The sequence below is a fragment of the Moschus berezovskii genome, chromosome 14 (assembly GCF_049115385.1).
Source record: "Moschus berezovskii isolate FMDL1 chromosome 14, NW_MosBer_1.0, whole genome shotgun sequence".
NCBI lineage: Eukaryota > Metazoa > Chordata > Mammalia > Artiodactyla > Moschidae > Moschus > Moschus berezovskii.
In genome coordinates this window covers 44996946-45017869 of record NC_142473.1, presented here as the reverse complement: position 1 = coordinate 45017869, position 20924 = coordinate 44996946, and the positions used below count along the sequence as shown (strand labels likewise).

The following is a 20924-nucleotide window of genomic DNA, read 5'->3' as shown; positions in this document are numbered from 1 at the left end:
CAAGGAAATGTATCATGAACTCTTTCCAGTGAGCAGGCACTGGGTTTACAGACTTTTACCTTGTTTTTCCCCACCATGGTCCTCTGAGAGAAATAAGCATGGCTGTTTGTTGTATTGAGGAGAAAACAGGCAGATAACAGGCTAAGTAACTTGCCCACGTCCCATAGGGGCCAGGGTTCAGATGCAGGGGGTCTGATCTTAAAGCCTTTTTTCACTCCACATTTCAATCGGCCTCTCTTTGCATGGAGAAAAGAGAGCTGGGCCAAGTGGACCGGGCATTGATGAAGGCATCAAGCATTCATGATGGGACTTCTGAATGCTGAGTGTCAGGCTCTGGTCTTGTCTGTGAGAATGCAAAAGTGAGTAAGACCTGGTCCCTTTATTCCCAGAAGCTCATGGCCTGTCCTGGAGGCAGAACTGATGTGTATAGAGTCACAGCCATCACTCTAAGCTCTGTCATAAGGAGTCACACACCAAGTGCCCTGAAAGAACTGAGGAGAGAGTGACACGCAGGGAACATCGCACCAAGCATGTGCTCTGGGACTTGGGTATTGAGGGATGAGCAGATCTCCAGGCAGAAAGTTTGCCGAGTGAACCGTGTGGTGGTATGAAGGCTTGATTTGGTACCTGGAAGTGAGGAGGAGTCATGGGCGTGTTTTCTTCTCAACTGACATAGAAGGAGTGGAACTTTCAGTTGGGAGATAAGCTGAGGGAGGAGGAGTTTAGAACTAGATCGTTAAGGGCTAATTGTGTGAGAGCTGTTGAAACAAACATCAGTCAGAACCAGCAAAGATTCTCCAGATATGAATTATCCAGGTATCTGAAGTACCCTTCCCTGCAGAAATGTGCTTGGGGCTAGTGTTCAGACAGTTTATGCCCATTTTCTACATTTTGTTTCACGCACCAGTGGAGGTGTTTATTGATGGTGCTAAGACATCGGAGCCGGCTGGGCCATGCTGACGGTTCATATTTAAAATGTCTCGGATTCCTCTTGCCAAATAAGCTGATAGCAGACACCCTTATGAATTCATGTGCAGACTTTCTCTCCAGGGACTGTTCTGCATTCCAGACCAAGCCACACAATCATTCTATAGGAGCTGGGGGTGTGGGGTGAGAAGCCTACTTAAAAATCAACGAAAATATATAGCTGTTTTTAAGGACAATATTTACAAGGCAAGAGTATCTAGGAAATGGATCATTTGCCATGAGGGTGAGCCAGATGCTTTTAAAAATTCCAACCCTTTCGAGTGGGAAGGGTTGTGGCGAAGAGAGAGAGAGCCCTCTAGGAACTCTTATCTGTCTCCTCTCTCTGATGAGGTCCTTGCTGATGTCTGCCCCGAGCAAATCCATTCCGGAAGCAGATCTTTGAGCCTGATGTACCCTTCAAAGAGGGGAGGGGAGCGAAAACCCAGACAGCAATCTGGGGTCCACAGCTTCCTGGTCTCATATCACAGTCCATCTTTTGTGACCTCCAGTGTTTCATTTCTTTATAAGAGAAAATCCTTTCTGGGATGATGGCTGCTTTAGTGAATGTGTTTTTCAGAACATAAGCCCAAACACCAAGAGAAGAGTCCAGCATCTTCATTCAGCCAACCCAAGTTTATTACGTCAAAATGGTGGGACGTAATGTCTCCTGAACATTGACAGAAAATTCACCAGCTCGGTCTGGTGTCCTTTCTGGGGCAGTTCTCTGGTGGAGTGTGAGTCAGAGAGGGGTATTTTGACTCACTGAGTGGAGAATGACCAAGCTGGCAGTCACTGGTCCTGGAGTGCTTATCCCAGCATCTCTGAGCTCACAGAAATGTGGCCTCTGAGTGTCACCTGGAGAACCGGGTGTCCCTCCCTCAGAGCTCTGCCGCCCATCACACAGGCGCATGTTGCCCTCCGCATCAGCCTCATGGCAGCTACCAACAGTGGTGCACAACTTATCAAGCTAATCGTCTCCTCAGAAGTGGGGTCAGCAGTTGAGTGTATTTTAGGGACTGGTTCCACCCTGTCTTATCAGAGAGGCCTTTCTGCATTTGCTGTCTGAAACCCTGAATGGTTTTAAAGAGCTTTTGTAAAAATAGTTCATAGGCGACTTCAATTCCTCTGCACAATAAGGATGTGACCCAAACTTTCTCTCTCTCTCCTGCTCAGAGGTCTGAACCACCCCCTGGTAAGGGCACATTAGATGTGGGCACAGAACCCCTTGGGCAGGTCTGGAGAAAGGGAAACGGCACTGCTGAGGGCTATCTCGACCTGGTATTCTCTGACCTGCTCACTTCCCAGAGGCTGCATCTGAGGGCTGTTAAGCTGTGTTCATTTAGCACATTGCCTGGCACAGGGTAGTCAGTGTCTGTGGGATGAATACGGGAACAAATACACTACCAGCAAGAAAACCCTCCAGTTTTCCAGCAGAAGCAAAACGAAGTGAGCAGCTCTCAGGCTGAGCTGCCTGAGTGCTCTCCACAGCCCAGCACACACTCCAGGAAAGATCCCTTTGGTCCTGGGTACAAAGGGATTTACAGATCTCTTATCTCCTGGGCTGGGTCTGGAGGGAGGGTCAGAAGAACTTTGATCCACAGAAATTCCCCCACTCAAGACTGTGAGTCCTATTTTTAGGGATTCAGATAAGCACAACACACCAGCAAAGAGCAGTAGCAGCAGCCAGGCAGGGGAATGTGGGCCCCAGCAAAAGCAGGGCAGAGCCCATCCTGCTGGCTTCCCCAGCTTACCTAGCCCACTCCCGTCCCCCCGCAGCTGCTCCCTTGGCTGAGCATCCCATGCTTGGACACGTCTTCCAGGATACGTCTTCCTCCCTTTGATCATCTGTGTTGTGTCAGTCTGCTTCTCTACAGCACAGGGCTTTTCACCTCTAAATCTCAGATCCCAGCTTCCCAAGTGTGTTGATAGGTTGGTAGGTTTTGAACAGCCCATTAGGCCTTCCTGACTCAGGCAGGGCTCGCCTGCCCTGGCAGTTGCACACACCTGCTCGTAAAGGCTGACTGTAGTTCACAGGCCCTTGTGTGGATACAGAGGTAATGGGCGTGGCCAGAGGAACTGCCAGCTGGGCGGACACCTCAGTGAAAGAAACAGGCAAGCACCGCCCTCCCCCTGCCCCAGACACACCTGCTCGGAGGCCGCCCGACCGTCAAGATCTAAGGAGGTATTATTTACATTGCTAATAACATTAATGACAATATAAACAACAAAGCATGTGTAATGGCAAATCAGGAAATTAATCCTGAAATTACAGGTCTATAACTCAAATGGAAATGTCGGAAGCCCTTTGAGTGAACTCTAAAGATGATGGGTACAGTGTGAGCTGTTCCAGTCCTCCTGAAATAAATTTTTACTAGTAAATATTCATTCAACAAAACGTACTGATTACCTACTAGGAGCAGACACCACACTGGCACCAAAGTTAAAAAGATAAAAATCAGTAGACAATTAGTTAATGGATGAATTAGTCCAAAGGGATATAATACAAAAAGTTGAATTATTTGATTAATTATTGATTGAATGCCAGTGGCATACTTAGAACTGAGCTGAATTCTCTGGGAAATAGAAAAGAAACAAAAGACGTTGGCCTTTTCCTATATAATGTAAAAACTATAACAGTAAGTTTATATATTAATTGTCTAGACACGATTAATGCACAAAGCTGTTGGGTTCAAGGTTGTAACTTTCTTTCTCTAGAAATTACTGAATGGTTGTTGCCCAGAAGCTTGGGAGACAGAATTTTTTCCCCTGATGTCCAGAGTGCCTAGCAGGTTTCCCCTTGGACCTCAGACTGTATGGGAGTGGGCCCAGGAAGCTGTATTTAGGGATGCTTCCTGATAAATCTTCTGGTATGCAACTAGTTTTGGTGACCTCTGGCATAGAGTCTGGCAATTAGAAGAATGCATGGGAAAGAAAGCTATGACAAACCTAGACAGTGTGTTAAAAAGCAAAGACATCACTTTGCTGACAAAGGTCCGTATAGTCAAAGCTATGTGGTCTTTCTAGTGGTCATGTACGGATGTGAGATCTGGACAATAAAGAAGGCAGAGTGTCAAAGAATTGATGCTTTCAAACTGTGGTGTTGGAGAAGACTCTTGAGAGTCCCTTGGAAAGCCAGGAGATCAAACCAATCAATCTTAAAGGTAATCAACCCCGAATGCTCTTTGGAAAGACTGAAGCTGAAGCTCCAGTACTTTGGCCATGTGATGAGCTAACTCGTTGAAAAAGACCCTGATGCTTTGAAAGATAGAAGGCAGAAGGAGAAGAGGATGAGATGGTTGGATGGCATCACCAAAGCAATGATCATGAACTTGGGCAAACTCTTGGAGATGGTGAGGGACAGGGAAGTCTGGCGTGCTGCATTTGCAAAGAGCCGGACACAGCTTGGCGACTGAACAACAACTTGGGGAAGAAAAGTCAGTATGGGACGGGGAAGCTTTTGTTCCTGAAAACTCCAGCTCATCCCTCAAGATCCAACTCTGGCACCACTTCTGCTGTGGGCCTCTCTCCAGGCCACACGTGGGTCATTCGTCTCCCATCTCTGTGTCCACACATCTTGCTACCCATCTCTGTGTAACTCTTACCTATAATCATTGTTTAAAATTGATTCCCTGAATGGACTGTGATGACAGCATTCTTTTAGTACTCTGGGGCCTGACTTTGCTTCAGATGATGGGTAAGATTTGAGCAGGGGTGAGGGGAAGAAGGCCAGGACTGGACATTAAGCATCAAATAGCCCAGTCTGTCTGATGCAGCCACAGGGGAACCCTAATACCTTTGAGAACTGAGCCTAACGAGGAAAGGGGGGCTGCATGGAGTAGGCTGATGAGACCATCACAGGAGTTGGGATTACACAATGGGGTGTAGGAAGCTCTGAGAGCTCTGTGAACAGAGCAGGGTGGTGCTGGTCAGATGGGAAGGAGGCTAGTTAGGAGGCTTCCATGATAATTCTGGTGGTGGTTAGAGAGAAAGGGCGGTCACAGTTCATGTCACCATGAAACCTAAATGTTGTGGCTGCTCTTGATTGGGTTTTCCCAACAGTGCAGTGGTTACTGAGCGTCTACTACTGCCAGAGGCACAGGTGCCTGGCCCTAAATGCGCAATCTCTGGCATCAGACAGTTCACAGTCCATTGAGGCAGGAGACCCGAAAGCAGTTCACGCAATGGTCTATTTGCAATGATCACTGGAACCTCCAGGGCGCACAGCGTGGGAAAACAAGGTGTGGGGAAGCCAAGGGAAGACTTCAAAGAACAGTGCAGCCAAGGATACTGCCTAGCCTGGCGTCGCTGAATTTCATCCTCATGTAATGCAGTGGGATCAGGACTGTTATTATCACCATTTTATGGATGAGGAAACTGAGGTTCAAAGAAGTTAGGTGACTCATCCAGGCTCACACACCTAGTAAGTGGTGGGTTAGGTTTGCAATAAGTCTGCCTGACCAGAATCCACCCTGGGACCCCTCCAACATTCTGCTGCCTTTAATGTTTCAGTCTTAAAGCCAACTGTGTTTTTACCAAGTGAACAGAGTCTGAATAAACTTTCTGGATGGAGTGACCAGCATAAGCAAAGGTGCAGGGAGGATAGCCTGAAAGATTTCAGTTTGTCAGGGAGCTGCAGGTGGCTCAGTAAGTCTGGACTCGGAGGGGATGGGTACATGGTGAGGAGACAGGCTAGAGAGCAGGCAAGAGGCAAATCATGAAGGGGAATTTTGTCTTGCTCTGCTAAGAGGTTTAGTTCTCACCCAGAAGACAGTCAAGGAGCTGATGAATGATTTGAAATAGGAACAGGACCTGATCAAATGTGCGTTTCTGGTGGAACGATCTCTTTGGCAGCAACTCAAGAGAGAGGCTGGTGGATTGGAGGGAGCAAGCAGGAAAGGTGCTTATGAGGAGTTTCTGAGAGTTCAGATGACTGGCTGGCTCCTCAAGATGAGGGAAAGGGGACAGAGAAAGTGACTCCAGGGGTTTGGTGTGAGAGTCTGAGTGCAGATGATGCCATTCACTGAGGATGGGGATGTAGGGAGGTGAGGGCAGAAGGAAAACTGACCACATGTGAGTTCTCTGTAAGACAGGGGGAGTGTGTACCTGGCAGTTGAATACAGCCCTGGAAAGCAGCTTGAGGTTCACAGTGGGTCATCAGGATGTAAAATGTGGTGGATCTGTGGAAGTGTTGAGAATGAGAGGGGTGGTGAAGATCAGAAGCTTGGGAGATTTCAGGAACATTCAGAGAGAGAGATGTGTCTATAATAGACTGAAGATGGGAGAAACCATGAGCAAGATAAGGTCCGATAAGCGACAGCTGGATTTAGTGACAGAATTGATGTTGACTTTGGGTGTGATGCCTGGAGTGGGCTATGTGTATGAGTGGGAATGAGATTCTGGAAGATTAGAGGGTGAATGAGGTGAGGAAGTGGATATTACTAGGCTAGACTCTACTACAGAAGGAACTTAGGCTGTGAAGGGAAGGGGGGAGGTACCATTTTGTTTTGTCCAACAAGACCAAGTATAGATCAAACTTGCGTTGAATTTGTGCACATTTTGTAGACTGACTTCACACTGATAATTCACACCTCAAAAAAAACAAAAAAACTGTTGTCAGGCAGTGAATAATTCTTTTTTCTCTATTTGGTTTGAAAAATGTAGTCACTTGGCACAGTTCTTCAAAATGAGGGGCCTTTGGAAGATAGACTTCATGAGACACAGCTGGGCTTTGAGCTTCCGGAGCTGGGACTGCTCTGTGGTCGTCCTGGGCTCCTGGGTACGGTGTGTGTAAAGCAAGCAGGCGTTGTTGAGAAATCCTTTTCAAGTTCACTTTTCCATGACTTCTGTGCCTCCTCCCCAGCATTCTTCTCTATCCTCCCTAGACTAATTACTAGGGTTGTAGTTCCTGAGGCCTAAACTCAGCCGTCCAGACAGAGACTCACCTGGGAAGAGGCTCAAATGGGAAGGGTGTGCTAGGCAAAGATTTGGTGGAAAATATACTTTAACTGTCCCATCTCAGCTTAAGGTAGATTAAGGGGAGATGATCGCCCTTATCACCTATGTGAACGTGCCCCAGTTTATGCTGCGGTTTGACTTGGACTACCTTGGGGTGGTGGGAGTTATCCCTGGGCAGTGGGCTGGAGTGATGCTAGATAAGCACACCCAAGCCCGCCCTGTGAGAGGCACCTTCATCCGGTTCTCACAGATGTTTGTGACTTTCTCAAGGGAGTGCTAGAGGACTCAGAAGTCCACATTCTTTCCACTGTACCACATGGGCTTCTAGGCACTCAGCACCTGAGGGCTCGGTTGTTGAAACCAGGGAAATGACTAGCCTATCCATCCCAATCTCATGTCTTATTACAGGGAAGGATGTGGATTTTCACCATAGAGTATAAGTGTGTGGGGAGAGGTGCTGAAGTGAGGGGTGGTCAGCCAGATTTTGGGGCGGGTCAAGCGACTTTTTCAGGGTATAGAGAGCTTAATGAAAGGGAAGATAGAAAATGCCAGAAATAGTTGTTTGGAAGTCAGCCTACAACAGTGTTGGTGACAAGAGGGAGGTTAATGCCCATGTAATCAACCTTCTTACTGGGAGGGGGTGCTTTCTAACCCAGGCTAAATTTGACATGCCCACTGTGCTATAGTTTACCTACTGGATTAGTTGATACTTCTGCCTAACAGATATAGCCTTAATTCTCAGTGTCTTCACATGCTTCAGGTTTATTTCTCACATATGTGAGGTCCAAATGTTCTTGGTGTAGAGGGCTTTCCTCCCAGTGGCATCAAGGGGCCTAGCTCCTCCTCCTTGTGGCCTTGCTATCTTGCCAGGCCCAGTTTCCAGCACAAGATCCCTTCTATACAGTATGTGCAAAATGAATGAACAGATGTTCAATCCTTGGGAACATAATAATTGTTGACATTTAATGATCATCTATACAGTTTTAAGCTGTAATTTCCAAGGCTGCTGCACTCTGACAGCGGTGGAAAGAGCCTGGAGGATCGCCATGAGAGGTTCTCATGGGTTGGTCCTAGAAGTTGTGTGCATCACTTCTGCTCACATTCCATCACCTTGAACTGGTCATGTGGGCTCACACAGCTGCAAGGAAGGGCCCAGGAGTAAGGAGAAATATATCTGGTGGCCAATCTCTGCCATACCCACCCAGGGTAGAAAGTCATCCCTCAGCTGACGTTTTACTGTATTTATTATCACTGTTATCCGAAACTGCATCGAGATCTCATTATGAGAGATCCTGGCGTTTGGAACTTGATGAAAGAAGGAGAGTATCATGAACCAAGGGGTCTAGACCAGAGACTGTGTCCTTGATGTGGTGTGTGAGGCTGAACTTGGATCCCTCCATCCATTTTGTGTGGGAGCAGTATGGGATGGTGGTCATGGATGTGGGCTCTGAACTCGGGCTATAGGACTTCAAGGCATAGCTTCCATACTTCTGGCTATGTGACTTTACCAAGTTGCAAACTTTTCTAATTCTTTGAAAAGTGGGGATAATAAATAGTGTCTCATGATGCCTTGGCTTCTTACAATGATTAACTTCTTTAATACATAGAAAGCTTTACCATATTGCCTAAAACTTTATCAGTTCAGTTCAGTTCAGTCCTCAGTCGTGTCCGACTCTCCGCGACCCCATGAATTACAGCACGCCAGGCCTCCCTGTCCATCACCAACTCCCGGAGTTCACTCAAACTCATGTCCACAGAGTCGGTGATGCCATCCAGCCATCTCATTCTCCATCATCCCCTTCTCCTCCCGCCCCCAACCTTTCCCAGCATCAGAGTCTTTTCCAGTGAGTCAACTCGTCGCATGAGGTGGCCAAAGTATTGCAGTTTCAGCTTTAGCATCAGTCCCTCCAATGAACATCCAGGATTGATCTCCTTTAGAATGGACTGGTTGGATCTCCTTGCAGTATAAGGGACTCTCAAGAGTCTTCTCCAACACCACAGTTCAAAAGCATCAATTCTTCGGCGATCAGCCTTCCTCACAGTCCAACTCTCACATCCATACATGACCACGGGAAAAACCATTGCTTTGACTAGACGGACCTTGGTTGGCAAAGTAATGTCTCTGCTTTTTAATATACTATCTAGGTTGGTCATAACTTTCCTTCCAAGGAGTAAGCGTCTTTTAATTTCATGGCTGCAGTCAGCATCTGCAGTGATTTTGGAGCCCAAAAAAATAAAGTCTGACACTGTTTCCACTGTTTTTCCATCTATTTCCCATGAAGCGATGGGACCAGATGCCATGATCTTTGTTTTCTGAATGTTGAGCTTCAAGCCAACCTTTTCACTCTCCTCTTTCACTTTCATCAAGAGGCTTTTGAGTTCTTCTTCACTTTCTGCCATAAGGGTAGTGTCATCTGCATATCTGAGGTTATTGATATTTCTCCCAGCAATCTTGAATCCAGCTTGTGCTTCTTCCAGCCCAGCATTCCTCATGATGTACTCTGCATATAAGTTAAATAAGCAAGGTGACAATATACAACCCTGACGTACACCTTTTCCTATTTGGAACCAGTCTGTTGTTCCATGTCCAGTTCTAACTGTTGCTTCCTGACCTGCATACAGGTTTCTCAAGAGGCAGGTCAGGTGGTCTGGGATTCCCATCTCTTTCAGAATGTTCCACAGTTTATTGTGATCCACACAGTCAAAGGCTTTGGCATAGTCAATGAAGCAGAAATAGGTGTTTTTCTGAAACTCTCTTGCTTTCTCCATGATCCAGCGGATGTTGGCAATTTGATCTCTGGTGCCTCTGCCTTTTCTAAAACCTGCTTGAACATCTGGGAGTTCACGGTTTACATACTGCTGAAGCCTGGCTTGGGGAATTTTGAGCATGACTTTACTAGCGTGTGAGATGAGTGCAATTGTGCGATAGTTTGAGCATTCTTTGGCATTGCCTTTCTTTGGGATTGGAATGAAGACTGACCTCTTCCAGTCCTGTGGCCACTGCTGAGTTTTCCAAATCTGCTGGCATATTGAGTGCAGCACTTTCACAGCATCATCTTTCAAGACTTGAAATAGCTCAACTGGAATTCCATCACCTCCACTAGCTTTGTTCGTAGTGATGCTCTCTAAGGCCCACTTGACTTCACATTCCAAGATGTCTGGCTCTAGGTCAGTGATCACGTTATCGTGACTATCTTGGTCGTGAAGATCTTTTTTGTACAGTTCTTCTGTGTATTCTTGCCACCTCTTCTTAATATCTTCTGCTTCTGTTAGGTCCATATCATTTCTGTCCTTTATCGAGCCTATCTTTGCATGAAATGTTCCCTTGGAATCTCTAATTTTCTTGAAGAGGTCTCTTGTTTTTCCTATTCTGTTGTTTTCCTTTATTTCTTTGCATTGATTACTGAGGAAGTCTTTCTTATCTCTCCTTGCTATTCTTTGGAACTCTGCATTCAGATGCTTATATCTTTCCTTTTCTCCTTTGCTTTTCGCCTCTCTTCTTTTCACAGCTATTTGTAAGGCCTCCTCAGACAGCCATTTCGCTCTTCTGCATTTCTTTTCCATGGGGATGGTCTTGGTCCCTGTCTCCTGCACAATGTCACGAACCTCCGTCCAGAGTTCATCAGGCACTCTATCAATCAGATCTAGTCCCTTAAATCTATTTCTCACTTCCACTGTATAATCATAAGGGATTTGATTGAGGTCATATCTGAATGGTCTAGTGGTTTTCCCTACTTTATAGATGATCATTAAATGTCAACAATTATTATGTTCCCAAGGATTGAACATCTGTTCATTCATTTTGCACATACTGTATAGAAAGGATCTTGTGCTGGAAACTGGGAGTAGGGAAGTGAAAAATTAAGTTCAGCACAGAAAGACTTACTGTGACTGAGCCAAGTACAGGTGCTGTGGAAGGGATCCATTCCATTTGGGAGAGGGGTCAGGGTTAGGGAGGTGGGGAGTGTCTAGAGGAAAAGAGCCTTGAAGGAAGATTAGGAGTTAGTGAGAGAGGGATTGGTTCACATCCGTGTGCTTTGCTTAAAAACAGTAAGGATGGTATATGACATGTCAGACGTCCTGCTTTTTTTCAAATTGGCAAGCTTCTATGCCTTGTAGCAAGATTCTGCTAACATGACACGGATTCATACCCAGTGTCCCTGAGATTGTTGTTAGTCAATGAAAAATGTGTAAAGGTCTGATTTTGAGAGACAGAAGTCTCATCTAGTTACACAGCCTTTGTCTGCCCTCATTTGAGCCTGATGGCATGTCCACCAGATCTGAACTGATCTGGATGGGCCCTCAGGGAGTCTTTAGGGAATCTGTGTGCTTCAGGGAAGAATGCTCCCTGCTTTCAAGGAACAAAGTCTGCTGACTGTTCTGTCCAGGTCCTGTTAGAACACAGGAGTGTTCTCCCCAGGCAAGGGATGGTGGGCTCTGGGAGCTAAGACCAGCGAGCCCTTACCCAGCCTTCTCTGTGATGTTGATGCAGATTTTACAGGTGCTGAGGGGGCAGGGGGTGACAGTGGTGATGGTGTCCCAGGGAAGGCAGAATAAGAGATAAAAATTTGGAATTTGGCGGGGCTGAACTTCCAAAGGCTTCCTGGAGTCCAGTGAGGTTTGGAAGGAAGACTGAAAGATGCCTACATGACTTACAAAATCAACAACAAGAAATAATGCCACTGAGCCAAATAAAAAACAACAGGATTCTTTCACTGTTAATTTTATTACATTTTAACTCAAAAATATTTTTTAAAAAATAGGTTCATTGTTAATTAGGCCACAGATTCTGTACTTTGGCCTTGGGCAGCTCCTACTGGAAGGTGGTGATAGTTGTTTGTTTTTAAATGGATTTTGTTTTTTTTATTGTGGGAGAATATACATGACAAAATTTACCATTGTGGCCATTTTTAAATGTTAGAATTCAGTGGCTTCACATGGTTGTACAACGATCACCACCATCTACCTCTAGAACTTTTTCATCATCTCAAACTGAAGCTCTGTCCCCATTAAACAATAACTCCCGTTTCCCTCTTTCCCCAGCCCCTGGTAACCACCCTTCTGCTCTGTGTCTATGAATTTGCTTATCCTAGGTACCTCCCATCATTAGTTTTGAGAAAGGCTAGAGGTAGCACAGTCAGACACGACGGAAGAGACTTAGCAGCAGACTCCTGAAAACTGGAATTTGTACTTCACAGTCCTCCCAGGCAGCCAGTGTGTGATGAAGTGACTCAGAGCATATGCCGAACAGGCTGCTGAGTTTTTGTTGGTGAAATGGACTTGCTGTATGTGCTGAGATGTGTGTTGTTTTGTCAACTCCTGGACTGTAACCTAGGGCTTCTCAGGTGGCACTAATGGTAAAGAACCCACCTGCTAATGCAGGAGACCTAACAGACACCAGTTCGATCCCTGGGTTGAGAAGTTCTCCTGGAGAAGGAAATGGCAACCCACTCCAGTATTCTTGCCTGGAGAATCCCATGGATAAAGGAACCTGGTGGACTACAGTCCATAGGGTCGCAAAGAGTCAGACACAACTGAGCGACTGAGCGCACGGACTGTCTGTCTTGTGGAGTTTGGCTGGTCAGGGGTCTGTGGACACAGCTGAGATTGTGTCAGAGGTACTGTTTTCCCCCTGCCCAGCATGGCTCTTTGGAAAGGGCCTGCCTCATTGGACTTGAAGGTCTGTGATCCACAGAGCAGAAGTGTGAGAGGAATGCAGCCTTGGGGACCTTGTCCCTCACCTGTTGGAATATAAGCCCCTTCATTAAATTAGCGGTGTCAGGACTTCTTACAGGAAGGCCCTTTCTTTTCTGGAAGAAAATGGCACTGCTAGTATGACTGGAGTTGGATTGGCCAGAGAAAGGGAAGATACATGAGATGAAGATAGTCTAGCCAGGGAGAGAAGACTCCAGGCCTTGGGACGCATATATAGGAGGGAGTTATAAAAGCTGTATGTGCTTCCAGGGAGAATCTGGGAAATACAGAAAAGTATAGAGCTACAAATAAATCAACCGAAATGCCATCACACACACACACACACACCACACACCACACACCATGGCCAGGGATCATGTTTGGCTTGATTCCTTTCTCTTCTGGATATTACTCTAAAGAGCTGGAATCGTTGAGCACCCTAATCTGTATCCTGTTCTTTTCACCATGATTTAGGGCATAAGCATTTTCCCCAAGGATTAAATGTCTTCATAAATATTATTTTTAAAGTACTGCCTAATACGTTATTGTTTGGTTGCACCATAACTTAAGAAGCCACACCCTGTGTGACATTTGCAGGCTCTTGGAGCCTGAAAGAACCTCAGAGACTACAGAATTCACGCCGTTTAATTTACACAGCGACTTCAGAAAAGGCAGGTTGTATTACTAACATTTCCATCATCATGGCTCATGTCAGTTGGTGACTAAGAGCGTGGATTTGGAAGTGAGGTAGAACTGAGCTCCTTTACAGCATTCCCATTCAGTACTTGGCATATGAAGGGGGTTGCTTGCCCCTCTGAATCTCCTTCTCTTTTGTCAAACAGGAATGGTTAAATGAGATCATGGGTGTAAAAGATCTGGGACAGGGTCTGGCACCCGGTGAGCAGCTGAGCAGTGCAGTTGTTGCTGTTCTGATGAGGTTCAGTCTCCTCATGCCCAGGCCCAAGTTTTGCCTGCCTCAGAGGCTTTGCTTCTCCTCGAGGTTCATACAGATGGGCTTAGCAGTACAAGCAGAGATGTGGGGCACTGGCCAGAAATCATTATGGAAAAAATTTTAAATTTTTATGTGTTTGTGTGCACACATGTACACATACACACACATACACAATACACATACATGCATGTATAAACATTTATGCACATACTAATATATATATGCATACATTAGCATGAACACATGCGTATGCATACAGTAACCACACATGGCAAACTTATACTTGCCTTGCAGGAAAATGAGATGATCAAGTTCTGGAGTCACCCCCTACCCTCAAAGTCCTTACTTCTGATAGAGTAGATACAGAGAGAGAGCAAGAGAATCACCATGCCCTCTAGACTTCCTGGCACTTTGACTGGTCAGCATATAGCTCTCTGACTCATGGGGGTGGGGTTGGGGGGTTGACCTCGGTCATCCTGTGATCTGTTAGTGTGAGCGATTCCACGAGGAAATGGACTGAGGTGAGGAAGTGGGAATGTGTGAGGTCATTTCACGCCAGAGCAGTGGAGTCAACTCACTATTGAAAGACAGTGAGGAGAGGGCTGGGGATGGATGGGCAAGACCACATGGCCTTGGACTCTCAGAGGAGGAGCAGCACAGAAGGCCAGGGCCTGCAATGGACCTGGAGTCTCTTTCCTAAGCTCCCCACCTGGGCCAGTGTAGACAGAGGGTAGTGCCCAGGCCCTGCTGCAGGCTAGACACTTGGGTGGGCTTTCAGTACCTCTCTTGGATGTGTTCTCATTAGCCTTTCCAGTAGGGGCTCTAGAGGGCATGTGTAAGAGGACTGCATGTGTGGGTTCGACCAGCGTAGAAAGGGCTTTGACTTCCTGTGGGTGATCTCAAGGACTAAAACAGCGGGGAGAAGCCATTGGAGAGACAGCATCAATCTTGCTGAAGAGGGACCAAGAGGAATCATCCCACGGAAGCTCTCTTCCCGTCAGTGGAGACAAGGGTGGGGCAGGCTGCCCCAGGAAGCGGTGCGTGCTCGATCTGGGGAGGTGACGGAGGGAAGGCTGGGGACCCCTGGCTGGAAGGAGATTACAAGGGGGCCCTTTCAGCCCCTTTCCAACCTTGGGAGTTGCTCCAGGGTTAGTTTCAAGTTGGTGTCACATGCCGTAGTAGATGGAAGGCCAGGCCTCCCTGGGCCAGGTGAGAAGATGACGTCTGCAGACATCACCTGTAAAGCAGGTGTTCTGTCTGTGCTGGGCTCTGCGGAGATGTAGTGTGTGAGGATTTCCCACTGTTTGGCCCTGGGTGCCTCCTGCCTCATCTCAGATGTCAGATACAAGTAGCCATGCCTGAGGGTCTTCTGTGTGTAAAGTGCAGAGCTGGGGGCTTTAACTCTTTCCAGCAGCTCTGTGAGTGCATGGGATGAAGACCTCCCCATCTTTCACTGCTGAGGAAACTGGGCCTGCCCCATGGCCCCTTGGGGTGGTTAGCCTGAGAGACGGTGAGTTTGAATAGGGGTTTGGCAGTGGAAATGACAAGAGGGTTTGGTTTTTAGATTGCGTTTGCCTTGAAATGTGTCTGTGAGCCTTGAGGGTGGGGTTGAGGGCTGCCATTTCTTCATTCTGCTTTGAGAGAAGGTTTTGCTCATTGTCTCTTCCAGCTTTCCTTCACTTTTTCTAGAACTCCCTCTTTTATTTATTTATTTGGCTGGGACATGTCTTAGTTAGAGCATGCGAGTCCTTTAGTTGTGACATGCGAACTCTTAGCTATAGCATGTGGAATCTAGTTCCCTGACGGATCAAACTTGGGCCACCTGTATTGGAAGCGTGGAGTCTTAGCCACTGGACCACCAGTGAGGTCCGATCTTTTATACACTGCCTGGTCACACTCTTTGATGCTATTTCGCAGATGCTGAGGCCAAGGAGCAACAGAAGTGTGGGAGTCCCACACGTGAGTATACTGGTAACTCTTGGGCCAGGAGCTCGTCTCTTATTTTGAGGACTACTCAGGGCCTCTACATAAACCTTGAACTTGTCTCCCAGATGTTATGGGCTTGAGAGCCCATTACCAGTGCTGGCAATCTGAGACTCTGAGCTTTAATTTGTAACAGCCAGAGGCAGGGAGAGGGAACTGCTTTGTGACTCATGAAGTCACATAGGCAGAACCACAAATAAGGGACTCGTTGGCAAAGACCAAATTGCTTCAAGGCTATTCTTAGAAACTAAAGCATCATGTCTTGTTTCTTCCCAGAAAATGCAGAAACCTTTCATATTTCTGAGTAGTTCATTTATTTATATTTCATACCAAGCTCCAAAAAGGCAACAACTGGGTAGTGATTGACAAGGAAGGCTAACAAGGGCTTATTACCCAGGATCCTCTGGCTTAACTAATCCTGACTTTGGAAAGAGAAGGGTATCCAGCAAAATACTACACTCCAGTTTCTGGAAACTCAGACTCAAACTTATGGGAGTCCCTCTAAATCAGCCTTTCTAGTTCATTCTCAAAACTGCCTTGTATCATGGATGTTTTCAGTTCATTATCCAAACTTCTTCATGTGAGGTTCCCCACATTTCATATGGGAACTTAAAACTCAGAAGTGGAATTAGTTGTCCAAGGCTACATAGCTAGGAAGTGGATTTGAAACCAGATCTTCTGTATTGAAAGCCCATGGCCTCTAATTGTAAAGAGTATATAATTGTTTGACTTGGAAAGCTAGTGCTAGTGGTCATCAAGTATATTCTCTTCATTTTGGTCTGATGGTGTTTGAGCCATTTGATGAATAGTAGAGTCGGACACGACTGAGCGACTGAACTGAACTGAACTGAATGAGTGGTGGTCATCAGGGAGTCACAGGTGCTAAATACATCACACATAATTGAGTTTATTCCTTACCACCCTATGACTCTAGTATCGGTATCCCCATTGAGCAGATGAGAAAGCAGGCCGAGAGGCTAGATAACCTTCCAAGGGTCCCGTGGCTAATGAGTGCCTGAGACCAGATCCACACCTGGGTTTGCCAGACTCCATATATCCAGATGCTCTTCTGTGAGGAGACCTACTCCTAGGGGCTGTCAGTCATTCCTAAGTTCTCTGACTTAAACTAGAAAATGATTTTAAAGGCTGAGACCAGACTCTTTAGATGCAGGGCGGCAGGGCCGAGGCTGGCACGGGCTGCGGGGGCACAGCCCCAGGCTGGGCTTATCTCCTCCTGTCCAGTCATCTGCCTCCACCTCCTCGTATCTCCCTCCAGATAGGAGCTAGTTCCTGCAGCTCTCACGCCCACCCACAGCCCTCAACACCACTCTGGCTCTTTCTCTTGGAGCTGTAAAATTAAGTTGTTCATTTTTCTTTTGGGGGAGGAGAGGAGGCAGCTGGCATTGGGAGGAGGCAGGTTCTTCCAGTTTATAAATTATTCTCTGGGAGTTGGGTCTAGCTTGACAACTCAGAACAGTTCACCATTTTAAACAGGGAGGAGTTGGTGACTTGGAGAACTGATTTTCAAAGCTCTCTTTTCAAACTGGGGCATTCCCCAGATTCAGATCAGCTGCAGGTGATGGCTTCAGCATACATCTTCACATCTACCCAGTGCCTCCTTGGGCCAGGCTCTGCCATCACTCCTGTATCTCACCGTCCACAGCAGCTCTGCAGGCTCTCATACAAAAGAAACAGCTGGGGCTCAGAGTTTATGTGGCTTGTGTGAGGCCAGGTGGGCAGCGAGGGGCCAAGCTGAGCTTTGGACATGGCTTTAAGAGCCCCAAAGCCTGTGGTTTTCCTCTGCGCCACCTGCCCACCTCATACTATAGGATTCCGGTGGAATTCAAGTAGCTTTGCAGCTATCAATTAGCTACTCCAGCCCTTCTTCAATCCCTGGCATAGAAGTGATTCCAAAGATAGATAAAGACTGAGGATGTTAATATGCTCTGAAAAGCAGATGAGTCTTGTTCTCTGTTTATGCTTTCTGGGTGGTGAGTCCTGCACAGGGGAAAAGTTGAGACACAGGAGGAGGCAAAGTTTATGCGAGTGATACCAGTGTGAGCACTGCAGACCCTAAAGGTTCTGACTGATCCACGTGGGAGGGACTCCATGTCTTTTCAGTCCCGGGTAGAGCACAAAGCCAGCTTTCAGAGTTGGTTGAATTTGTTGAGTTGAGGGGACCAGAGGACAGAGACCTGACTGCAGAGTAGAGTCTGGCTGGCTCTGAAGCAGGGAATGTGCTGTTTTCCCTTCTGCTGAGTCTGGTGCCAGGCCTGTTGGAAGCTCTTGGAGAAAGAGGGACAGAAGGGAGGTATCCTATGCTGTAGCCCGAGCCATTTCATCCATCAGTATCTGGGTGTCTGGAGAGCTTGTCTGCCCCCAGCGAGTGGCCCCTCACAGGTGGTGCCCAGCCAGGCTGTGCACAACATACGTGTTTGTGCTTTCCTTCCCCCTGCCCTGCCAGTTTCTTTCCTCGTTGTGCCTGGGCCATCCTCAGCTGCGTCCTTCTCCAGTCCACCCCTGCCATCTCATCTTCCCAAAGACTTATCTCACCCCGCTGCTCTGTCTCCTGTACTCCACGGCCCCCTGGAGAAGCCAGGCCCCCTCTACAGTCTGCCCCAGACACCTTGTCACGAGTCCTGAATTCCCAATGCCTTAAACTTGCTGTCATTCTGCAGCCATGCTGGCTCTTTCCAGATCCGTGCCTTTGTATGGTCCATTCCCAAGTCGTCTAGTGAAATCCACCTCATTCCTAAAATCACAGCCTTTTGGCATTTCCCTGTTGTGGCTCCTCTGGGCTTCTCCAGGCTCTGTTGAACATCTCCTTCTCGGGGCTTTCATGTGCTGTGTTCAGTTTTACAAGCGCTGGCCTGTTGTCTTGTAATCAACTCTTTACGGGTCTGCCTTCCTCGCTAGGCCCTATCTCTGTATCCTCCTCTAGCATCTAGGGTGATGTGTGGCCCTTGCTGAGGCACCAGTAGTTATTGCTTAATGAATGAGTAAAGGATTAAGGAAGAAGATAAACACCATCCTCTGCTTTTAGTTTTATAAGGCCAGCCCGCAATCCAAGCGCACCCACAATGGCGTTTCCGTCTGGAGAGTGGGAAGCTACCCAGCCCGAGGGCTTTGTCTCTGTTTGCTGACCTCCTCCTGCCAGGCCTCTGTCTGGGGGAGCTTGATATGCTCTGTCCTCTGTTTACAGACTCCCTCAAGCCCTCCTGACAGCGGGGCCAGCCCCAGCTCCTCCATGCTCGTTTTCTTTCACCGGCTTCAGATTCTGGAAAAATAGCTAGTGCTTTGGAAAATCAGTCTAATTTATTTTTGTTCCTTTGAAACTTAAACGACTTTCCTAAGAAAATGCCTGAGGTTAGAGTAGTGCAGAGAAGAACGGATGATGGCCAAAACCCCGGCAAGCTATTTTTGTGATGTGAATGAGCCTCCATCACATTTTTCTTTCCTTTAGCACTCCAAATAGCTCCCAGATTGGGCTTACAAAGCACAGACTCATTTTGTGCATCAGGAGGAGACCCACATGTCTCTCTGTCTTTCTGTATGTCTCCCTGAAGTGGATGCTGTCCTTCCGGCAGATTTGAGAAGTTGCCATTTGTTGTCTGTTTAAAGAGAAGATGTAAAAGTATGATGTCTAAAGATAGATGGGATGGTGGTCATGAAATCTAGAGAGCTTTACTTTTTGGGAACTGTGCATTCGTGTCATGTGGTTAGGTTACATTAATATTAGTCAATCAGTTTATGGTACCAAGAATTACAGGTTTTTAGCAGTGTGAAATCTGGGTTTCTGGGTTTGTTTGTTTTCCTTTTGCTTGTTCCTACTTCCAGAACTGTCTGGCTTATGGCAAGATTGACCAGATAATGTTGACATCAGCCAGGGTATGTCTTTGGCAATCTGTAGCTCTTTGCAGCAAGCCAGGGGAGTGGAGTATTGGGGAGAGAGATTGCCAGCAAGGCAGCATTGCCAGGTTAGATGGTATGATTATACCTCTCCTATAGAGTATGTATGGTTGGTATTATATTTCGTATGTTAGTATCTTAAAGGAATTGTATTTTTACCTCTCTGCACCCTCTCCCCAGCCTGCCCTCGTCCACGGAGCTCACCTCTGCCTCCATCTACCTCTGCAGGTGTGACGTTTCTCCAGGTACTTCATGGTGTTCTCCTCCATCCTCTCCACATCACTGCTCTGCGTGGCTCCTGAAACATGGGGGAAAATGAGGATGAGAAGCAGACCCAGGCCGGGCAGATATTTGAGAACTTTGTCCAAGCTTCCACATGCAAAGGTACCCTTCAGGCCTTCAACATCCTCACCCGACACCTGGACCTAGACCCTCTGGACCACAGAAACTTTTATTCCAAGCTCAAGTCCAAGGTGACCACCTGGAAGGCCAAGGCCCTGTGGTACAAACTGGACAAGCGTGGGTCCCACAAAGAGTATAAGCGAGGAAGGTCTTGTATGAACACCAAGGTAAGGGAGCCCCTGCATAGACGCACCTTACCCTGTGGGGCATGTGGGTTGGCTTGTTGGGAGGTTAGGAAGCCGTTGCGTTTTGCCATCGTAAGGTTCTTAGCAGGTGTGGTTGTGTTTTATTGTATGACTCAGCTGAAGGTCACCTTTGTCTGTATATGCACAGCTTATCTTGGTTGGGGGCTTCTATCCTATCGTGGTGGTCTCAGTAATTCTTCTTATGTGCTCTCCGAGGCACAGAAAATAAAGGTGTCAACTTGAAAAATATTCATAACCTAAAGCCTGAGAGCTATGCTTTGTTTGGTAGGGACTTTTAGGATTTTTCAGGAGACAGCATCTCAAGTAGGAGGGAATTGCTCCAAGGAGGTGAGGAGAGGAGCCAGGTTATATGGAAGTTTTGCAACAAAGGGAAGATAGTCTGAACATCAAGATTATTGCTAAATAAAGCCAGATACCCCAAGTTAAGGAAATCAGTGCTTTTCTTTGCATGGGAAGATGCAAGAGTCTGGGCTCACAGAAATCATTCCTTTGATACGCACCTCAGCTATCTGGGGCCAGTGTCCTGTTTTTATATCCTGAGTTCCTCAAGGCTCACTGCAGGGAGTGGCTGCAGTCCTTTAGCTGCTAGATAGCAGGTATTCTTCTCCTTTCTGAGTGCCCTTAAGGGTCACCAGCTGGCATTGGAGTGCTGCAGTTGAGGATGACTTGTCACATCCTTGTTTATTGATATGGCAGGAAATATTCCACTCATCAAAGGCATGCTTGATGTTATCCTGTTTCTGCTATTACTACTACCACTACTTCTAGGAGCCATTATCTACCAAGTAGCTTCTTTGGGCCAGGCCCATTCTGTATGAGGTCTCATTGAATAGTACGGTAGTCCTTTGGGTCACTTA

General features: G+C 47.0%; 1 protein-coding gene across 8 annotated transcripts in view; it reads left to right on the top strand.

Annotated features, from left to right (window-relative positions):
• The window catches only part of MICAL2 (microtubule associated monooxygenase, calponin and LIM domain containing 2), a 242343-nt gene that overhangs the window by 33509 nt on the left and 187910 nt on the right, over window positions 1-20924 (top strand). For all 8 annotated transcript variants that reach the window (XM_055423358.2, XM_055423357.2, XM_088843078.1 and 5 more), the window contains exon 3: window positions 19688-20028. In XM_055423358.2, coding sequence (XP_055279333.2) covers window positions 19765-20028 — 264 coding nt within the window. In that variant the 5' untranslated portion in view covers window positions 19688-19764. The remainder of the gene's footprint in view (window positions 1-19687; window positions 20029-20924) is intronic.